Here is a 16,732-nt window from a genome sequence, read left to right on the forward strand (position 1 = left end):
CTCAGGCGGGCTCTCCCTGTCTCATTTATCTCTATTTTCTTAGGGAAATAAGCCTCGCTCGTAAAATGGCGCAGATTGCGGGGAGAGAAAAGGAGATGCGACACTTCTACCGGGTGTCTCGTTGAACCCCGCGTCGGGGTGTTGGCGAGAATTCGGTCGGCCGTGAAGTCCCGGAAACGCGTATACCGTCGATTAACGAGGGAATTCGATGAAATCGTAAATTCGTTCGCGTTCGTGCCTCTCTCGTCCCCCTTCCTCCCCCCCTCCCCCTTCTGCTCGCTGTACGCGCGAATAAATGGCCGACTGTATTTTCGCGCACGCACACCACACAATTATACACGCCGTACACAGGGGCGCGCGACAACACGGATGTACATACAGCGACGCTGAGAGAGAAAATATCTGGCATGGCGCGGCCAGCACCAACCGGGAGCAGTAAAATTTGCTAAACGATGTAAATAATGGATGGGAACAGTTGGACAGTTTTCAGTTATTTTCCTCGCGCGGGCATAATTCAACCGAAATTTATTGCCGCTGCTCAATTACGCAAAATATTGTCAAAAAACGTGGTGACCGCGGCGACCCTCTCCATTGTGCCATTTCGTTAAAAGCGCCGAGCGCTCACATCGTCAGCCACGAGCTTGTTGTTGAGAGTTTCAATAGTACTAGTATTCGCGGATGCATTTCATTTAATTGCCGTTAATTATCGTCTGCAACAATGCGGACCTCGCAGCGGTCACTCTAAAGACGTAGTCAAATGTACGCTAACATGACTAACAACATATGTTTTCTTGTTAAATATACTCGCTCATTCGTCTTATTTTTTTGCAACTACAATAAAGAAAATAATATTAAAAAAGTTAATATTAACATTAACTCCTCACGCATGGATACGACGTGTCTTATGCGATTTTTTACATTAGTGTAACATTTAATAATATAATTTGAAAACTAGGATTAAGGTTCTACAAAAACTAACTATCCAAAGTACTTATTTTTTATAATAGAATTTTAAAAAAATTGTAACTACTTGAGAATAAAGTATTTTTTATTCAGGTCTCGTTTATCATTTTTATTAGATTCTGAGGTATCGATTTCATATATTATGAGCTAAAAAATATGCTTTTTGTTTAGAGATATATCGAAAAAGTTAAAGTTACAGAGTTCCACAGATCCATAGATGAGGAGGAAGGTAACCAAAAATAAGTGTGGAGAGCTAGAGTTAATAATATTTTAAAAAATATTAAAAAATATGGAAAAAGAAATGATAAAATAGTAAGAGAGAAAGAGAAAAATTTTGGACGCCGGCTTGACAGGTTTTCGCGTAAATCATCACGAGAATTTCGAAGAGCCGGGGAACCGACGAGGAAAAAAACTGTCGACAAACAAATCTACCCTGCATATTTTATCGCACAACTTTAACGTAAAACTCACGGTGGGCATAAAAAACATAGCACTCGAAAGAAGAAGAGAGAGAATCAAATTCCGCAAACTTGTTATATATTTTTCAGCTTTGTCATTACATTGAATTTAAACGAATGCCGCAATTTTTGCACACACTCGGCACACATTTCATTAAAAATCAACGTCGACTAATGTGTTTCTTTCTCCTCCTAATCTTTTTCTTTTTCGTCCAATTATACTTTGAAACTCATCAAGTGTGAGTTTCCATATTGTTACGGCAGTGTCGTGTCAAAGGTTATTAGTTGTCATTTGAAACAAATATTACTCAGCGTAATAATTTTACCATTAATCTCCTTTCTCGAAGAAAGTATATCTTGTATAGATATAATCAGTCCTTGCGTTTTGCGATAACGTGATGCAATTTACGTATAAAAGCCGATCCAACTGAATTTGGTCAGTCAGGTATTTTAACGGAACCAGACAGGTGTTAACGAACGAAAGGTGTTAATATCGTTCTTCAAGTTCGGAGTAAAGTAGAGGATAGGCGATGAAGGGTAAGTGTTGGAAAATATGTATATAATTTCTATAATAATACTAAGTATTATAAAAATCGATACGTATTTATACTGTGTAGGCCGGAAATTTTTAATAATTCAAATGCATAAGAATTGACATCTACTTGGTTGCAATAACAGTCGGTCAGATTACAATTCATTCGTGAATCACGATCGTATCGCAACTAACAATTTTGACGATTTTGATTTTTGTTCGGCATAGGAATGTACGTAATTGCAACCGCCTTTTTGGCATCTTTGGCCGTGAACGCTGTGAACTCTGACCAATCTGTACAACCTCAAGGCGTGATTTGGCCCATTCCTACAGTATGCCCATTCCCGGAACGCTTTCCGCATAACACCACAACCAACCTACCGCATGAATGGGACTGCACGAGATTTTATAAGTGTTTTTTGGGTAAAGGAGTCGAGCAACTATGTCCCCTGATGATCCCAGGAGACCCAGTGTCGAGGCTGCACTACAATAGACTTGAGCAAGTCTGCGATTGGCCATGGCGAGCAGGTTGCAGCAGTTGCCCTGAAAACCCTAGAGGAAGCGTTCTATTACCTGGACCCGATAATTGCCGCGACTACTATGAGTGTATAAACGGTTATCCGACTCTACGTCATTGTCCAGCTAATACGTGCTTCAGTCGCACATGTCAAGCATGCGTTACAAACAGAAATGGTGGAAATTGCGGTAATTCACTTCCACCTCAAACCTGTTCAAATCCGTCCGGTAACAATGGCGATAAAAGATCACACGATTGTGACTGCGCAAAGTATTATATGTGCGATGGTTATAATTGGCTCCAATTCCAATGTTCAGGTGGTCTACATTTTAGCCCCACACGTCAAATGTGCCTACAACCAAATGAAGCTGGTTGCCCACTACACTGGCAGTAAGCAATTAAAAAAACTATTCGAACCTATTCTCAGAAATGATTGACATCACAAGTGCGATTGCAGCTTATTTTACAGAAAAAAATATAAAAAAAGGAAAATTTTTGGGCGCATTCTTCTTCGATAAGAATAAAAATGACTCCCTCGCAATCGCTCTCGAAAAATGTACACAAAATTCTGGAGACATTTGTGCAAACAGAAAACCACAGATTTTCGAAAATACTAAGCTGAAAGTAGTGACGCGTACAAAGAACAAATTGCTTTGTTAAAAAACTATTGTTATTAAATCTGTACGAGTAGATTAGTTTCCTACGATATTTAAATAAATCTGATGATGTATATGATCGTTTACTTGGAATTTCCCTGTCAATATCCTCTGATAAATCATAAATACACACTCATACATATCCGTACACGTATTCACACACTGTTGTTTCGTCACTTTCAATTTAGATAAAAAATTTATGATAAAAACAATTTCATTTGATAATCTGTAACAAAATAACTCAAAAGATGTCAATTATCTCTCGCATATAATATACTAGCAGATACAGATACTGAGCTTCATGTTATCACAGCGCATTTCGTTCAATTGCCGTTAATTATCACCTGCAAAAATGCGATCTCGCAGCGGTCATTGTAAAGTCATAGTCAAATGTACATTAACGTGACTGACGACATGTTTCACTATTATTATACTCGCTGATTCACCTTTTTTTCAACTTTGACAAAGAAAATAATATTAAAAAACTTAATATTAACTATAGTTCCCTACATGGATATGATGTATTTCATTTTTTTTACATTGGTGTAATTTTTTTTATAATATAATTTGAAGATTCGGATTGGGGCTAAAAAAAATTTAACTATCCAAAGTACTCATTTTTTGTAAATTTTTGCAACACAATTTTTAAAAAATTGTAATTACTTGAGAATAAAATATTTTTGATTCGAGACTTGTTTATCATCTTTATCAAACTCTGAGGTATCGAGTTCATATATTATGAGCTAAAAAATACACTTCTGTTCAGAGATATACCATACATGTCAAAGTTACAGGGTTCCACAAACTTATAGATGAGGGGGAAGGTAATTAAAAATAAGTGTGGGGAATTCAAGTTAAAAAATAATATTTGAAAATATTAAAAAGTATTAAAAAAGAAAAGATGAAAAACTGAGAGAAAAAGAGAAACATTTTGGACGCTAGCCTGACAGGTTTTCGCGTAAATCATCACGAGAATTCCGAAGAGTCGGGAAACCAACGAGAAAAAACCCACCGACAAACAAATCCACCATGCATTTTTTATCGCACAACTTTAACGTAAAACTCACAGTGTGCGTAAAAACGTAGTGCTCGAGAGTGGGAGGGAAGGAGAGAGAGAGAGAGAGAGAGAGAGAGAGAGAGAGAGAGAGAGAGAGAGAGAGAGAGAGAGAGAAAGAAGCAAATTCCGCAAACTTGTTATATATTTTCCTGCTTCGTCGTTACATTGAATTTAAACGGATGCTGTAATTTTCGCACACGCTCGACACACATTTCATTAAAAATCAACGTCTCGCGGACCAATGTGTTTCTTTCTCCTTCTATTCTTTTTTTTCTTCGTTCAATTGTACTTTGAAACTCGTCGAGCGTGGTTTCATGTTGCTAGGACAACGTCGTGCCAAAGATTATTATTTGTGATTCGAAGCAAATATACTCAAGCGTAATAATAACTATCATTAATCTCTTTTTTCGAAGAAAGTATATCTTTGATAGATATAATCTGTCCTTGAGTTTTGCGATAACATCATGTATATTTATGTATAAAAGCCAATCGACTTGAATTTAGTCAGTCACGTATTTTAGCGGAATTAAACAGGTGATAACGAACGAGAGGTATTAAAATCGTTCCTTAAATTCGGAGTGAAGTAGAGGATAGGCGATGAAGGGTGAGTGTTGGAAAATATATAAAATTTTTATAATAAAACTATTAAAAACAATCGATACATATTTGCATATTGCGTGTGCCGGAAATTTTTAACAATTCAAATGTATAAGAACAATTGACATCTACTTGGTTGCAATAAGAGTCAGTCAGATTACAATTCATTCGCGAATCACGTATTTCAACTAATTTGACATTTTTGACGATTTTGTGATTTTTGATAGGGACGTACGTAATTGCCACCGCCTTCTTGGCATCTTTGGCCGTGAACGCTGTGAACTCTGATCAATCTGCAAAACCTCAAGGCGAGATTTATCCCGTTCCTACAACATGCCCATTCCCGGAACCCTTTCCGCATAATACCACAACCAACATCGCGCATGAATGGGACTGCACAAGATTTTATAAGTGTTTCTTGGGTAAAGGAATCGAGCAGCTATGTCCCCTGATGATCCCAGGAGACCAAGTGACGAGGCTGCATTTCAATAGAGTTGAGCAAGTCTGCGATTGGCCATGGCGAGCAGGTTGCTCTTCCCTCAAATGCTCAGAAAGAATGTCACACGAAAATAATCCGGTTAAAACAAGTGGACCAGATAATTGCGGCGACTACTATGAGTGTGTAAACGGTGAATCGATTCTGCGTCATTGTCCAGCTAATACGTGCTTCAGTCGCACATGTCAGGCATGCGTTACAAACAGGAATGGTGGAAATTGCGATCAACCTCAACTGACCTATCCATACTGCGCCAGTGGCGATAAAAAAGAACACGAATGTGATTGCGCAAAGTTTTATATGTGCGATGGTTATGATTGGTTCCAATTCCAATGTCCAGGTGGTCTACATTATAGCCGCGAACAAAAAAGATGCCTGCCACCAAACGAAGCTGGTTGCGCAAAAGGCGAAAGCAATTAAAAAAAGCTACTCGAAGCTTATTCTCAAAAATTGATAATATCACAAATGCGATTACAGATTATTTTAGACACAAATATATAAAAAAAAAAAAAAAAACACACTGTCTTATCTTCGGGCATTCTTCTTCGCTAAGGATAGAAATGATATTTTTGCTATTGCACAAAATGTACAAAAATCATGGAGACATTTGTGCATACAGAGGACCATCGATTTTGGAAAGTACTAAGCTGAAAATAGAGACGCGTACGAAGAACAGATTGCTCTGTTAAAAAACTATTGTTATTAAATCTGTACAAGTAAATTAATTTCTTAAGATATTTTAATAAATCTGATGATATGTATGATCGTTTGATTAGAACTCCTCTGTCAATATCCTCTCATAAAAAATAAATACATACTCACACACATATCCATACACATGTATACACGCGCTGCCGTTTCATCACTTTCAATTTAGATAAAAAATTTATGATAAAAACAATTTTATTTGATAATCTGTAACAAAATAACTCTAAAGATGTCAATTATATCTCGCATATAATATACTAGCAGATACAGATACTAAGCTTCATGTTATCACAGCGCATTTCGTTTAATTGACGTTAATTATCGCCTGCAACAGTGTGATCTCGCTGCGGTCTCATTCTGAAGTCATAGTCAAATGTACATTAACATGACTAACGACATACGTTTCGCTATTATTATACTCGCTAATTTGCGTTTTTTTTAACTTCGACGAAAAAAATAATATTAAAAAACTTAATATTAATCGTAGCTTCCTACACATGGATAAGACGTATCCCATTTTTTTACATTGTTGTAACTTTTTTTTATAATATAATTTGAAGATTAAGTTAAAAAAAAATTTAACTATTCAAAGTACATATTAATTTTTTGTGAATTTTAGCAACACAATTTTTAAAAAATTGTAATTACTTGAGAATAAGATATCTATGATTAGAGTCTCGTTTATCACCTTTATCAGATTCTGAGATATCGAGTTCATTTGTTATCAGCTAAAAATATGCTTCTCTGTTCAAATTCAATCCTGTAACTTTTACATGCTAGAATAGCATGTAAAAGTTACAGGATTCCACAAACCCATAGGTGAGAAGTAAGGTAACTAAAAATAAGTGTGAGGAATTAAAGTTGAAAAATAATATTAAAAAATATTAAAAAGTATTAAAGAAGAAAAGATAAAAAAGTAAAAGAGAAAGAAAAACATTTGGGACGCTGGCTTGACAGGTTTTCGCGTAAATCATCACGAGAATTCCGAAGAACCGAGGAATCGACGAGGAAAAAAAAACTATCGATAAAAACAAATCCACCCTGCATTTTTTATCGCACAACTTTAACGTAAAGCTCACAGTAAGCGTAAAAGCGTAGTGCTCGGGAGAGAGAGACAGAGAGAAGCAAATTCCGCAAACTTGTTATATATTTTTCTGCTTCGTCGTTATATTGAATTTAAACGGATGCTACAATTTTCGCCCGACACACATTTCATTAAAAATCAACGTCTCGCGGACCAACGTGTTCCTTTCTCTTCCCATTCTTTTTCTTTTTCGTTCAATTGTACTTTGAAACTCGTCGAGCGTGAGTTTTACGTCGCTACGCTTCCAGGGTAAACGCCTGCCCTCGACCGGCCGACTCTCTTTCGTGACCGGCCATTTCGAGTTCGATCAGTCTTCCATCGTTCTGTAGCTACGCTACTTTCCGCCTTCACCTCCGCCATTGTTTCCCCGAAGTAGCGGCGGTCGAGAGGGTACGTTATACGCGCGCGAGATACGAATCCTGAGTGGAAATCACGAAAGTCCTGCCGTTGGCGCGCGGGTTTCAGCCCCTTCTAATCTGGTCGCCTAGGTTTCGCCATCGGGTTTCGTCGAGAAGCGCGGAGGAGAAGACGGCGGCGTGAACTCACCCGAGTTCGGTGAGGAAGAAGAGAGGGGAGGCGCAGGGTGAGAGCCGGTTTCCCAAGGGTACAAAGGAAAGAGAAGGACGGAGGAGGACAGTCCCGAGCGAGGGCGGGACGAGATACGAGGGACGAGGCAGGAACTGGAGGGAGGGTGAGGATAGGAGGCGGTTTAAAGGGTAGCGAACGTCTCGACAAAAGCAACCCTCTTAAAGTTCGCCCTACGCTCTGCCTACCAATGCGACTTCGGATCTCGCGACTTGCCTCTCCGCGTGCCAGATTCGCTGAAAGGAGCGTCCCGAGGTCGCGAAAAGAGAAAAGCCACAGAGAGACACGGAGCGAACGCGAACGTGCTATTAAACAAATGGCGAATCAAACATAAGTGCAAACGTAATTATACTTTTTCAGAAAGGAATTTTTAATCATATTTCAATGCTAAATGTATATCCCTGCAACGAAAACCTTCCTGTGCATGTTATCAGGAAAAATATAACGTACTTAATCTCGTTGCAACGTCATGCAGTATAAAAATAAATCAATATTAAAATAAGATCTATAATTCCTGTTCTTCTCTATCGAATTAAATAACATTGAGTTATTGTCTTGAGACAAGAATAACACGTAAATTTTAACATTAATTTTAAGATATCTGTGGTAGCGAGTTTTTGTGATATTTCATTATAGAAAAAAATTCTTCAACTTTTCTTCAGAACAATCTATTGTTAAATCGAGAATATTACGAGATTCGCCACAAGTTTTCATTGTCTAATCCGAATCTGTTTAAGAAAATAAATGGGACACATACAGCACCAAGATCATTTTATTCTAAATTAAAAATTCTTTTTATTTAAAAATAAAATATCGTCTTCTCCCAACAATAATTATGATTGTACTTGTACCAGTTTCATTTTATGATAAAGAAAAGTAACAGTATTGAATCCAGAAATCTTTTCTGTGGGTATACAATCGTGAACAATAAAGATTAAAAGACATAGTTGCCAATAGCCAATAGTTAATAATCTCAGCGCGATCAATTCTCGCGAACAAATTACTAATTTATTATATTGTGGAAAACGTTTAAGTTTCAGTCCGGCACCAACTATACCTGCCGGACAAATACTTCACGGCGCGAAAAACAGTTCTCAGAGCCGGATCGTGAGTCTACGTCGTCGGTCTAATCTGGGACGCGGTGCGAGAGCAAACCCTAATCCAGCTTATCCAGAAAGTAATTTTGGGTCCTTTAAAGGCAATCCTCCGCGCGGTCGGGCGCCCCAAAAGAAATCGTCAACCACGGGATGAGAAAAGGCGGGAGAGGAGAGGAGCGCGAAACCCGCGACTTCCGCCGAATACTCGAGAAGAACCATGAAGAAACGGAGACGCGAAACTTTTCCTTGCGGGATTCTGACTATCTGCGCGTAGATCGCTTGTTCCTCCCGATTCCGCTCGAGGAAATTAGCAAGGAAAAAAAGAGAGAAAGGGAGAGAGGGAAAGAGGGAGAAAGTGGAAGATTTCCGACTGCGATAAAGTCTCGGCAGAAGGAAAAATTAAGCGTCACGAGTGTGCTTAAATCCTTCTTTGACTTCCTGAGTTGCACGGGTATTCAAGACTTATCGCGAAGCCGCAGATCCCTTTTTCGCTGAAAATGTAATGATTCGTTATTCGAAATCTTAATTCCTAAGTGACGTCAATTTAACTGACAAAACAGTACAGCGATAAAATAAAATATTTTTAGATTATATTATTGTCCTCGTAATTGTTAATATTTTTATAACATATTTGTCGTTATCGTCATTCCTTTCGACTCTCTCTCTTAAATCTTATCTCTTGAATATCTTTTCGTTAGCAATTCATATCGCAAACAATGTTCCGTTAAGATAAACGCCACTTGACATTAAAGGAAGATTACAATTTTACTATCTGTTGATTCTTTCAAAGCTTACCGCACGTAAATTTCTCAAGTTTCAAATTTACGAGAAGAAAAAATTATCGATATATACTTTTTGAAACGAGCGTCATTCATCTTTCGACTTTCGACTCCGTTATTCTACAACTGTTAAGTTGTAGATTAATCGAGTATAAGAAAATGTGCACGATACTGGTTTTGGTGACGTGTATTTTTCTCAGAATTTTCGCTTTAAAATTATATAATTGCACCTTAATATAACTAGAAACATCGGTGTCTTTCAATATCTTACGGCAACATCGCAGGCGACACTTGAGACACCAACTATATAATTCGCATAACGTTCTTCGCGTAAGTCTAGCCTATCCGATTTCGCGGAAAGTCTGCTGAAAAGATGAAATGCTAGAGCTTCCTGTTCTATGACGACGGAGCGAAGAGTGCGGGACGAGGGAATTTTATCATACTTTTAAGGAAGTGGGATCAAGCAAACCGACGATGAGATACGCGAGGAATGCTTACCGCTCGATTGATTGGCGATTATCGACAGCGGCAGATAAATATCTAGTTTCGTATCAAAATACACACACACACACACATAGATAATAACATCATGCAGATGATGTCCCATCTTTGAGTGATTTAATGAAGTAACATAAAATACATTTCTTAGACGCCAGAATATACTAATTAATAATTTATGCAATACTTAAATCAACAAAACGTTAATACAACAACGTTAATCTTTTTAAAGCTTTCATTTAGACTATTCCATATACGTATTTTATAGAACCATTTGCATCATCTCAGAATAGAATCAAAATAACGAATTATTAGATTAATCTTATCAGAACCCAGTTCAAGATATTCGGCAAGATAACTTACGTAAGTTTTAGAAACCTTGAACAAACAAATCTGATATAACCGACGCAATATAGACTTTAGTTTTTTTATTTAGTTTTAATCTCTGAGTCACTTGTGAAATTAGTTGTGTGCTCATTTAATTACCAATTCTTTGAATAATCAAATAATTTGAACAATTTAAATTTTTTGTTCGAATCTTAAATTATTCGAGACTATAAACGCAGATATAAATAATTTTAATTTGAGTTCAGTGAGAATAAAATAAAGTTAAATGTATTGTGAGATGAAAATCAAAAGCTGATTATTCCTTTCTGTTACGAGTATTAATTTCTTTGGGACTTTTCTTAAAGTCTAAGTGAGAATAATTAGTCACTGGCAATTGATTAACTAATTTCGTAGATTTTGTATAAAACTGTTTGAACTTGAATCTCTTCTTCACATTAAACTGTTGGATGGCATGATTTGTTTTAATCTATATCTGATTTCTGTACTAGACATTAAAAAAATAATATAATCAATTGCGTCGATCGCGGTGGCATATTGCCAACAATAAATATCTAAAATCAAAATGGCAAATTATCATTAATCAATAAATTGGGACGGGGAAAGAGGTAAAAGATGGAGACAGAAGGGTGAGACGTGTCGCGATTAAAAATGGAAAAAACAGTATTTTTGATTTCCATGGAAAAAAACCGAGTAGAAAAACTTATTTCTTTTACGGAAAAAAATTACTTTTTATCAAAATATTAAAATAAAAATATAGAATTTACTTCTTTTTAAATTTATCAATAAAACATTTGTCAACATGTTATTTCGATGTTATTTAATATTTTTACACTTATAATTTCAAATCAAAACAAAAACGTCCTTGCATTGTTGCGATACTTAATGAGTTGATAACGATTATTTGTCAACAAATAAAAAAATATATTTTTGTACAATTTTTATTGTATTTTTTATGTTAATTCATTAATTCCTAATAATTAAATAAATATAAAAGAGATATGCTTGTTCAAACAATATAAATATTGAATTCAGGTTTCATTCGCGATCTAAGTATATCCATAGTCATCACTATTTAATTACTATACTACATTTTTTTTATTGTTTACAGTTATCTTTATATAGAAATCTTTTTGATCAGTTCAATTGAATTTTACAAACAATACTGTGGGATCAAATGTCGAGAAAAAATACATATTTGAGTGAAAAACTTTTAGCACTAGAGTAAAAACTTTTTTTACACACTGAAAAAAAGTTGTTAATTTAATTAAATGTTTCAACTTAATTAAATTTCTTTAGTTCAAATATTTATGCATTTAAATTTAATTAAATTAAATATTTATATATGTAGTTAAGTTAAATATATAAATGCTTAATCGAAGTTCAAGTATAGCATATGTATATAAATTAAATACATAAATAATAAACTTAAAAAAATTTTATCGAGTTAAAAACTTTTTGCCTAGTTTCTAATTGTTTTTGATCATTTTTATCTTTAGCCGCGAGCATGAAAGGGAGAGGAAAAATGCATCCTGCATTCTGAGAGTACTTGATGCATTGTCACTCTAGATCTATCTTCGATCTACCATTTAGGTGATTAGAAACAACGTCTTTGTCTTGATACATGTGCAGTTGCGCCAACTATACGCCGCAGCCATTGTATTCATGTTGATGTATAAACACGACTCCATTCACGCATGTACATATGTTGGAACTTTCAAGTGAGAGATCGAACAATATTGTGCAAAATATGGATTGGCTGTCGCCATTAGAAGAATACTTCCGGTTTGTATAGTTTTGTTCTAATTCAACATTCGACAAAAAACAAGAAATAAAATAACATATGGTTGCACTCTGCACTCGAGTAATGTTTCTGAACATAGCCTTGAAGTATCCAAACCTTCAGTATGAAGGGTACGTAAATATTTTAGTATATCCTGAAATGTCTAATAAATGAAATAGAATAATCATAATTATTTTTTAAAAACATTCATGTTCCCAAAGATTATTCTAAGGTCAATGCATTTGAAGTACTTCCAGTATCTTTTTAATAACGGTGATTTATCCGATTGCTCACTTGAGGGTCCCCAGCGAGAAAACTCTGAAGACATACCTACGGATTTCTCGCTGATCAATGAACAATTCAAAATAATCGCAATATCGAATATCTTGGCAATTTATTGTGTGATAGCACAATCTGTATTATTATATTTTGCGAATTAGCAGAGTGATTCCCAAATTCAAAACGGAAGTTTGCGATTCTCGCGCGTAATCGGTCCGATCGGTCCGATCGGAAAACACCGTTATCAATTCTATCAAAGATCGAATGCAAATCTCGGGAGTCAAGTCTCGTAATCCGATCGCAGTACCTTCGTCGTACAACCGAGAACACGTCTACCGTCACTCAGTAGAATTTCATAGACACGCGTAGGCTATTACCTAACTCTCGCGTAGTCGCGTACACAGGAGACAGAATAGCTGGCCGGTTGGGCCGCGCGACTATACCGCGGGCGCGCATGTACTCCGCAGTTACGTATCTGGAAACCCGCCGCCGCCGCCGGTTGGTCCGGGGCGAGTAAGTACGTCCCGTACTATATACGTAGTGAGGGCTGAAGGGTCCTCACCGCCGCAACATTACGCTGATTGCCTGAATTATCCGCAACCAGCCTGTCTGTGCTCTCCGCTATGTACGAGCCCATATATAACCGAGCGGTATATATGTGCCCTTCGCGTTTGCGTTTATATAATACCATCTGGATACACACACACACCCATACATACATATTATATAATATATGAATACATACATATTATATAATATATATACATGTGCACTCCTCTACGTATGTAGAAACGCATACGCGTGCGAACTGCTTCCTCCTCTCGACCACCAATGTGCACCGGCTGCATACGCTTTCGTAAGCTATGTTCACGAACTCATATGCTTCGGTCCGTGTAGGTCATGTATAGTGTGTATGTGCGTGCGTGCGTAGGCGTATGCGTATCATTTGTATGTGTTTATATATATATATATTATTTACATACACATATACAATACATATATGTATAGACATATGGTGCACGTACACATGTACGAATGCGCGTGTATGTACCATCACGCTTAAGGATGGTTTATGAGAAAAAATTGAAAACGGAGCTACGCGCGGAAAACGATAGCGCGATATATTTATGAAGGTGGAATAATGAATCGAGACGAGGTATAAGCACATATTCTACATCCTCGATTCTGATGCTGTGCGGCATGCGTGTTATCTGCCGTACGGGTAAACCGTCACGAATCGATCGTTTTATTTTTCAGCATGAGCGTACTAAGAAACTCCAGTCTCTGATACTATCAGAAGATATCAAATTTTTAGTGAATTTAGACATTAATTGTAAGACAATAAGATTATTTTCTCTCTCGTTGGTCAATTAGTAAACATTTCTTTTACTGTCACCGATTTATAATAAATGTTGGTAAAAATGCAGAGTTCATAACTGCTATCGCTAGCAAGGAGTAGCAAAAGGAGGATAGATGACTCCATACAGCGGCAGCCCTAGCCACGAATTCGTTTCAACCGCAGCGCGAACTTGCGGAACAGAATGACGAAGGGGATGGAAGGGCAAGGAAGGGTTAAGGACGCGTATCATACCGTTTGATTAATGTACTTCACCCGTACACATCCGCCTACCTCTGGGCGATCCTGCCTACACACAGATAGCTCGGACACACGCGTCATTTGTTAGTTACGCTACGAGGCGAGCAACATATACATGGCAGCAACAAAACGTTACGGAGAAGCGATATAGAATTCACGATAGCGAGCAAGATGAAAATTTATCAGAATTACGGCGTTTTTCTTGCAATAAATTGCATACGTTTTTACGCGAAAAAAAATCGCGTTAGAAAAATCTGGATCATAATTAAACATTCAATTGCAAAAGTGAGAAGAGTGTAATTTTTTTCAATAAACAAGTATTCGATGTTGGGGTATCAAAGCATTTGAATGATACGTACGATAAAAGTCCAACTTTACGATAGCCAATTTTTAAGATACGTATTTTAGGAGATTTCTTTCTCTGAGAATACATTTATCATTTTAACGGTAAAAGCGGAATTTCGATCGATATTTGCTCCGGATTAAACTGATAAATTGAAAGTGCACATTTTTTAAACATGATGTCTTATATTTCGTCATATGCGTTTCGTCATATGCATTTCGTCATATGCAAGAGATATACGTCTTAAAAAAGTCTAGATAAGAGATATTAATGTGCTTTCAGTTTTTTTTGTCGATTATTATAACAACCCAAAATGTATACGACCGTCGATGTCATATAATTTATTAAATGTTTTATCAGATGAGAACTGAACCTTATACCAAGGCGAACACAGATCACGAGATATGAATGATACGTCAGCGTTAATCTCGATCGACGATAAGTACGTTGAGTGAAGGAAGAGTTCTTACTCATTATTTTGTGACTAAGCTCACATGTAACACTTTTTTCAAGTATGATAAAATCATTCGATTTTTTTATGAGAGAAGGAGGAAGAAAGGTATTAAAGGGCATCCTCCCTTCCTGAGGAAGATGGAGAGAGAGAGAGAGAGAGAGAGAGAGAGAGAGAGAGAGAGAGATATCTCGAAGTTATACATTTTACTTTTATAACTAGGATAGTTAACTTCAAATATTGTTAATTAATCCACATCGTTACTAATAATTGATTATTTCAAAATTGTATTATACCTAACATGAGGGATAATCACTACATTGAAGAGAGATATTATTCAGTTATCTTAATTGTCGAAATCACTCGAACGCAATGTGTTGCGTCAAATACTCATCTGATATCACATCATTTTTTAAATTAATTTTTGTTTTCTTTAAGATTGTATGCAGCAATAAAAAAATTTTAATTGTGTCTTAATATCAAGATAAAATAAAATAAAAAACAAAATAAAGCATGTTTACACCTCAAAACTTCAAGGCCTCGATTAATGATGAAAAATTATGCCAAATTCGATAATTTGTGCTTAAATTGCAATGTGTAATCTAATTAGGTCAAACTTGAATAAATTTTTGTCGAGATATTAGGATAACCAGAATCAAGGGAGATAAATACACGATTTCCTGAAATATCTATATTAGTCTTCTTTTTATGTAGGCAATTTTTAGTAGGCAATATCTTTTTTTTTCATGTAAGCAAATTTATTTTTTTTTTAATTTTTTGAAAATTGAACAGAAAAAAATTTAGGACAAACAGCTTGCCTACGGAGTAAGTAAAAATACAAAAATTGTTTGATGAACATCTCTACTACATTACGTAACCAAACAATTGGTTCAAATGTTAAAACCTTAATTTAATAAAAATTAAAATTTGAGATAAAGAGAAAATTATGCTTGTGTAAAAAAAATTAAGATTGTCTACAGAGAATTAAGCATTTCTTTTCTAGATTTATACAATTATCATTCACACGTAAAATATCCCAAGTCAGCGATTGCTTTTTCTATATTATATTTTGTAAAAATTTACTCAATAATGAATCACTTTAGTATACTAGAATTTAATTCTACGAGTTTGTTTTTTTTATGAATTTTGTCTTTTTCAATAATAAATAAAGTTAAATATTTTTCTTAAGATATAATTTGTTATTTTATGACGTCCTCATAAAAATCTGTAATTAAAGTTACAGAAATTTTTAATTAAAAAACCCTATTTTATTTGCACCAAAATGCTAATTTCATTGAGAAACAACATAAGTCGTAATTTTAAAATTAGATTTCTTTTTGAAAAAATATATTTAAAAATAATAGTGATTCCATTCGCTTAATATATGTATGAGATAATGTATGAGGCATTTTCTACATACTTTGAATTATATTTTAATATGTGTAAAAAAATAGATAATTTTTTCTTCAAACGTAAATTTTTTTACTTATTGTTTATCAAATCGCTGATCAATTCGTTTTTCATCAGAAAGATAGCTTACATACATTTTCGCATTGTTTCACTCAAAATAAAATTAAAATTCCTATTGAATAAAATAGACGAAAAATTTTCAATAATACAATTTTGTCTTATTAATTTCAGACGTTCAACAGTCAGTGGTTTTGGTTAATTTAAAAAGCTTTAAAGATAAAACGTTTTACGAGTTTTGATCGCTATCAAACATATTCAAGGTTGCCTTATAGTGCCTTATTAACTTATTACATATCTTTCATCAATAATAAATGTATGTCATGCTTGATTGAAATCAAATTAAACGATAAGACAGAACGATATAAAATTTAATTTATCCCATTTTTTAGGAACATGTTTTGTAAATTATTCACGATTGATGTCATAATTGCATAATG

General features: G+C 35.4%; 2 protein-coding genes across 6 annotated transcripts in view; one reads left to right on the forward strand and one right to left on the reverse strand.

Moving 5' to 3' along the window:
- The window catches only part of LOC105197035 (transcription factor Sox-3), a 413,519-nt gene that overhangs the window by 231,293 nt on the left and 165,494 nt on the right, over positions 1–16,732 (reverse strand). The window lies entirely within an intron of this gene.
- On the forward strand, positions 1,856–6,033 carry LOC105196420 (peritrophin-1). 4 transcript variants are annotated; one of them, XM_039453683.1, is made up of 3 exons: positions 1,856–1,958; positions 2,182–2,617; positions 5,459–6,033. In XM_039453683.1, exons 1-3 carry the CDS (start codon positions 1,952–1,954, stop codon positions 5,694–5,696), a joined length of 681 nt encoding a protein of 226 aa, XP_039309617.1. In that variant the 5' UTR covers positions 1,856–1,951; the 3' UTR covers positions 5,697–6,033. The 4 variants fall into 4 exon arrangements, with proteins under 4 accessions (XP_039309617.1, XP_011161534.1, XP_039309616.1 ...); XM_011163232.3 differs by lacking the exon at positions 5,459–6,033 and having other exon boundaries at positions 2,182–2,936; XM_039453682.1 differs by lacking the exon at positions 2,182–2,617 and having other exon boundaries at positions 1,888–1,958; positions 5,008–6,033.

The sequence above is a fragment of the Solenopsis invicta genome, chromosome 9 (assembly GCF_016802725.1).
Source record: "Solenopsis invicta isolate M01_SB chromosome 9, UNIL_Sinv_3.0, whole genome shotgun sequence".
NCBI lineage: Eukaryota > Metazoa > Arthropoda > Insecta > Hymenoptera > Formicidae > Solenopsis > Solenopsis invicta.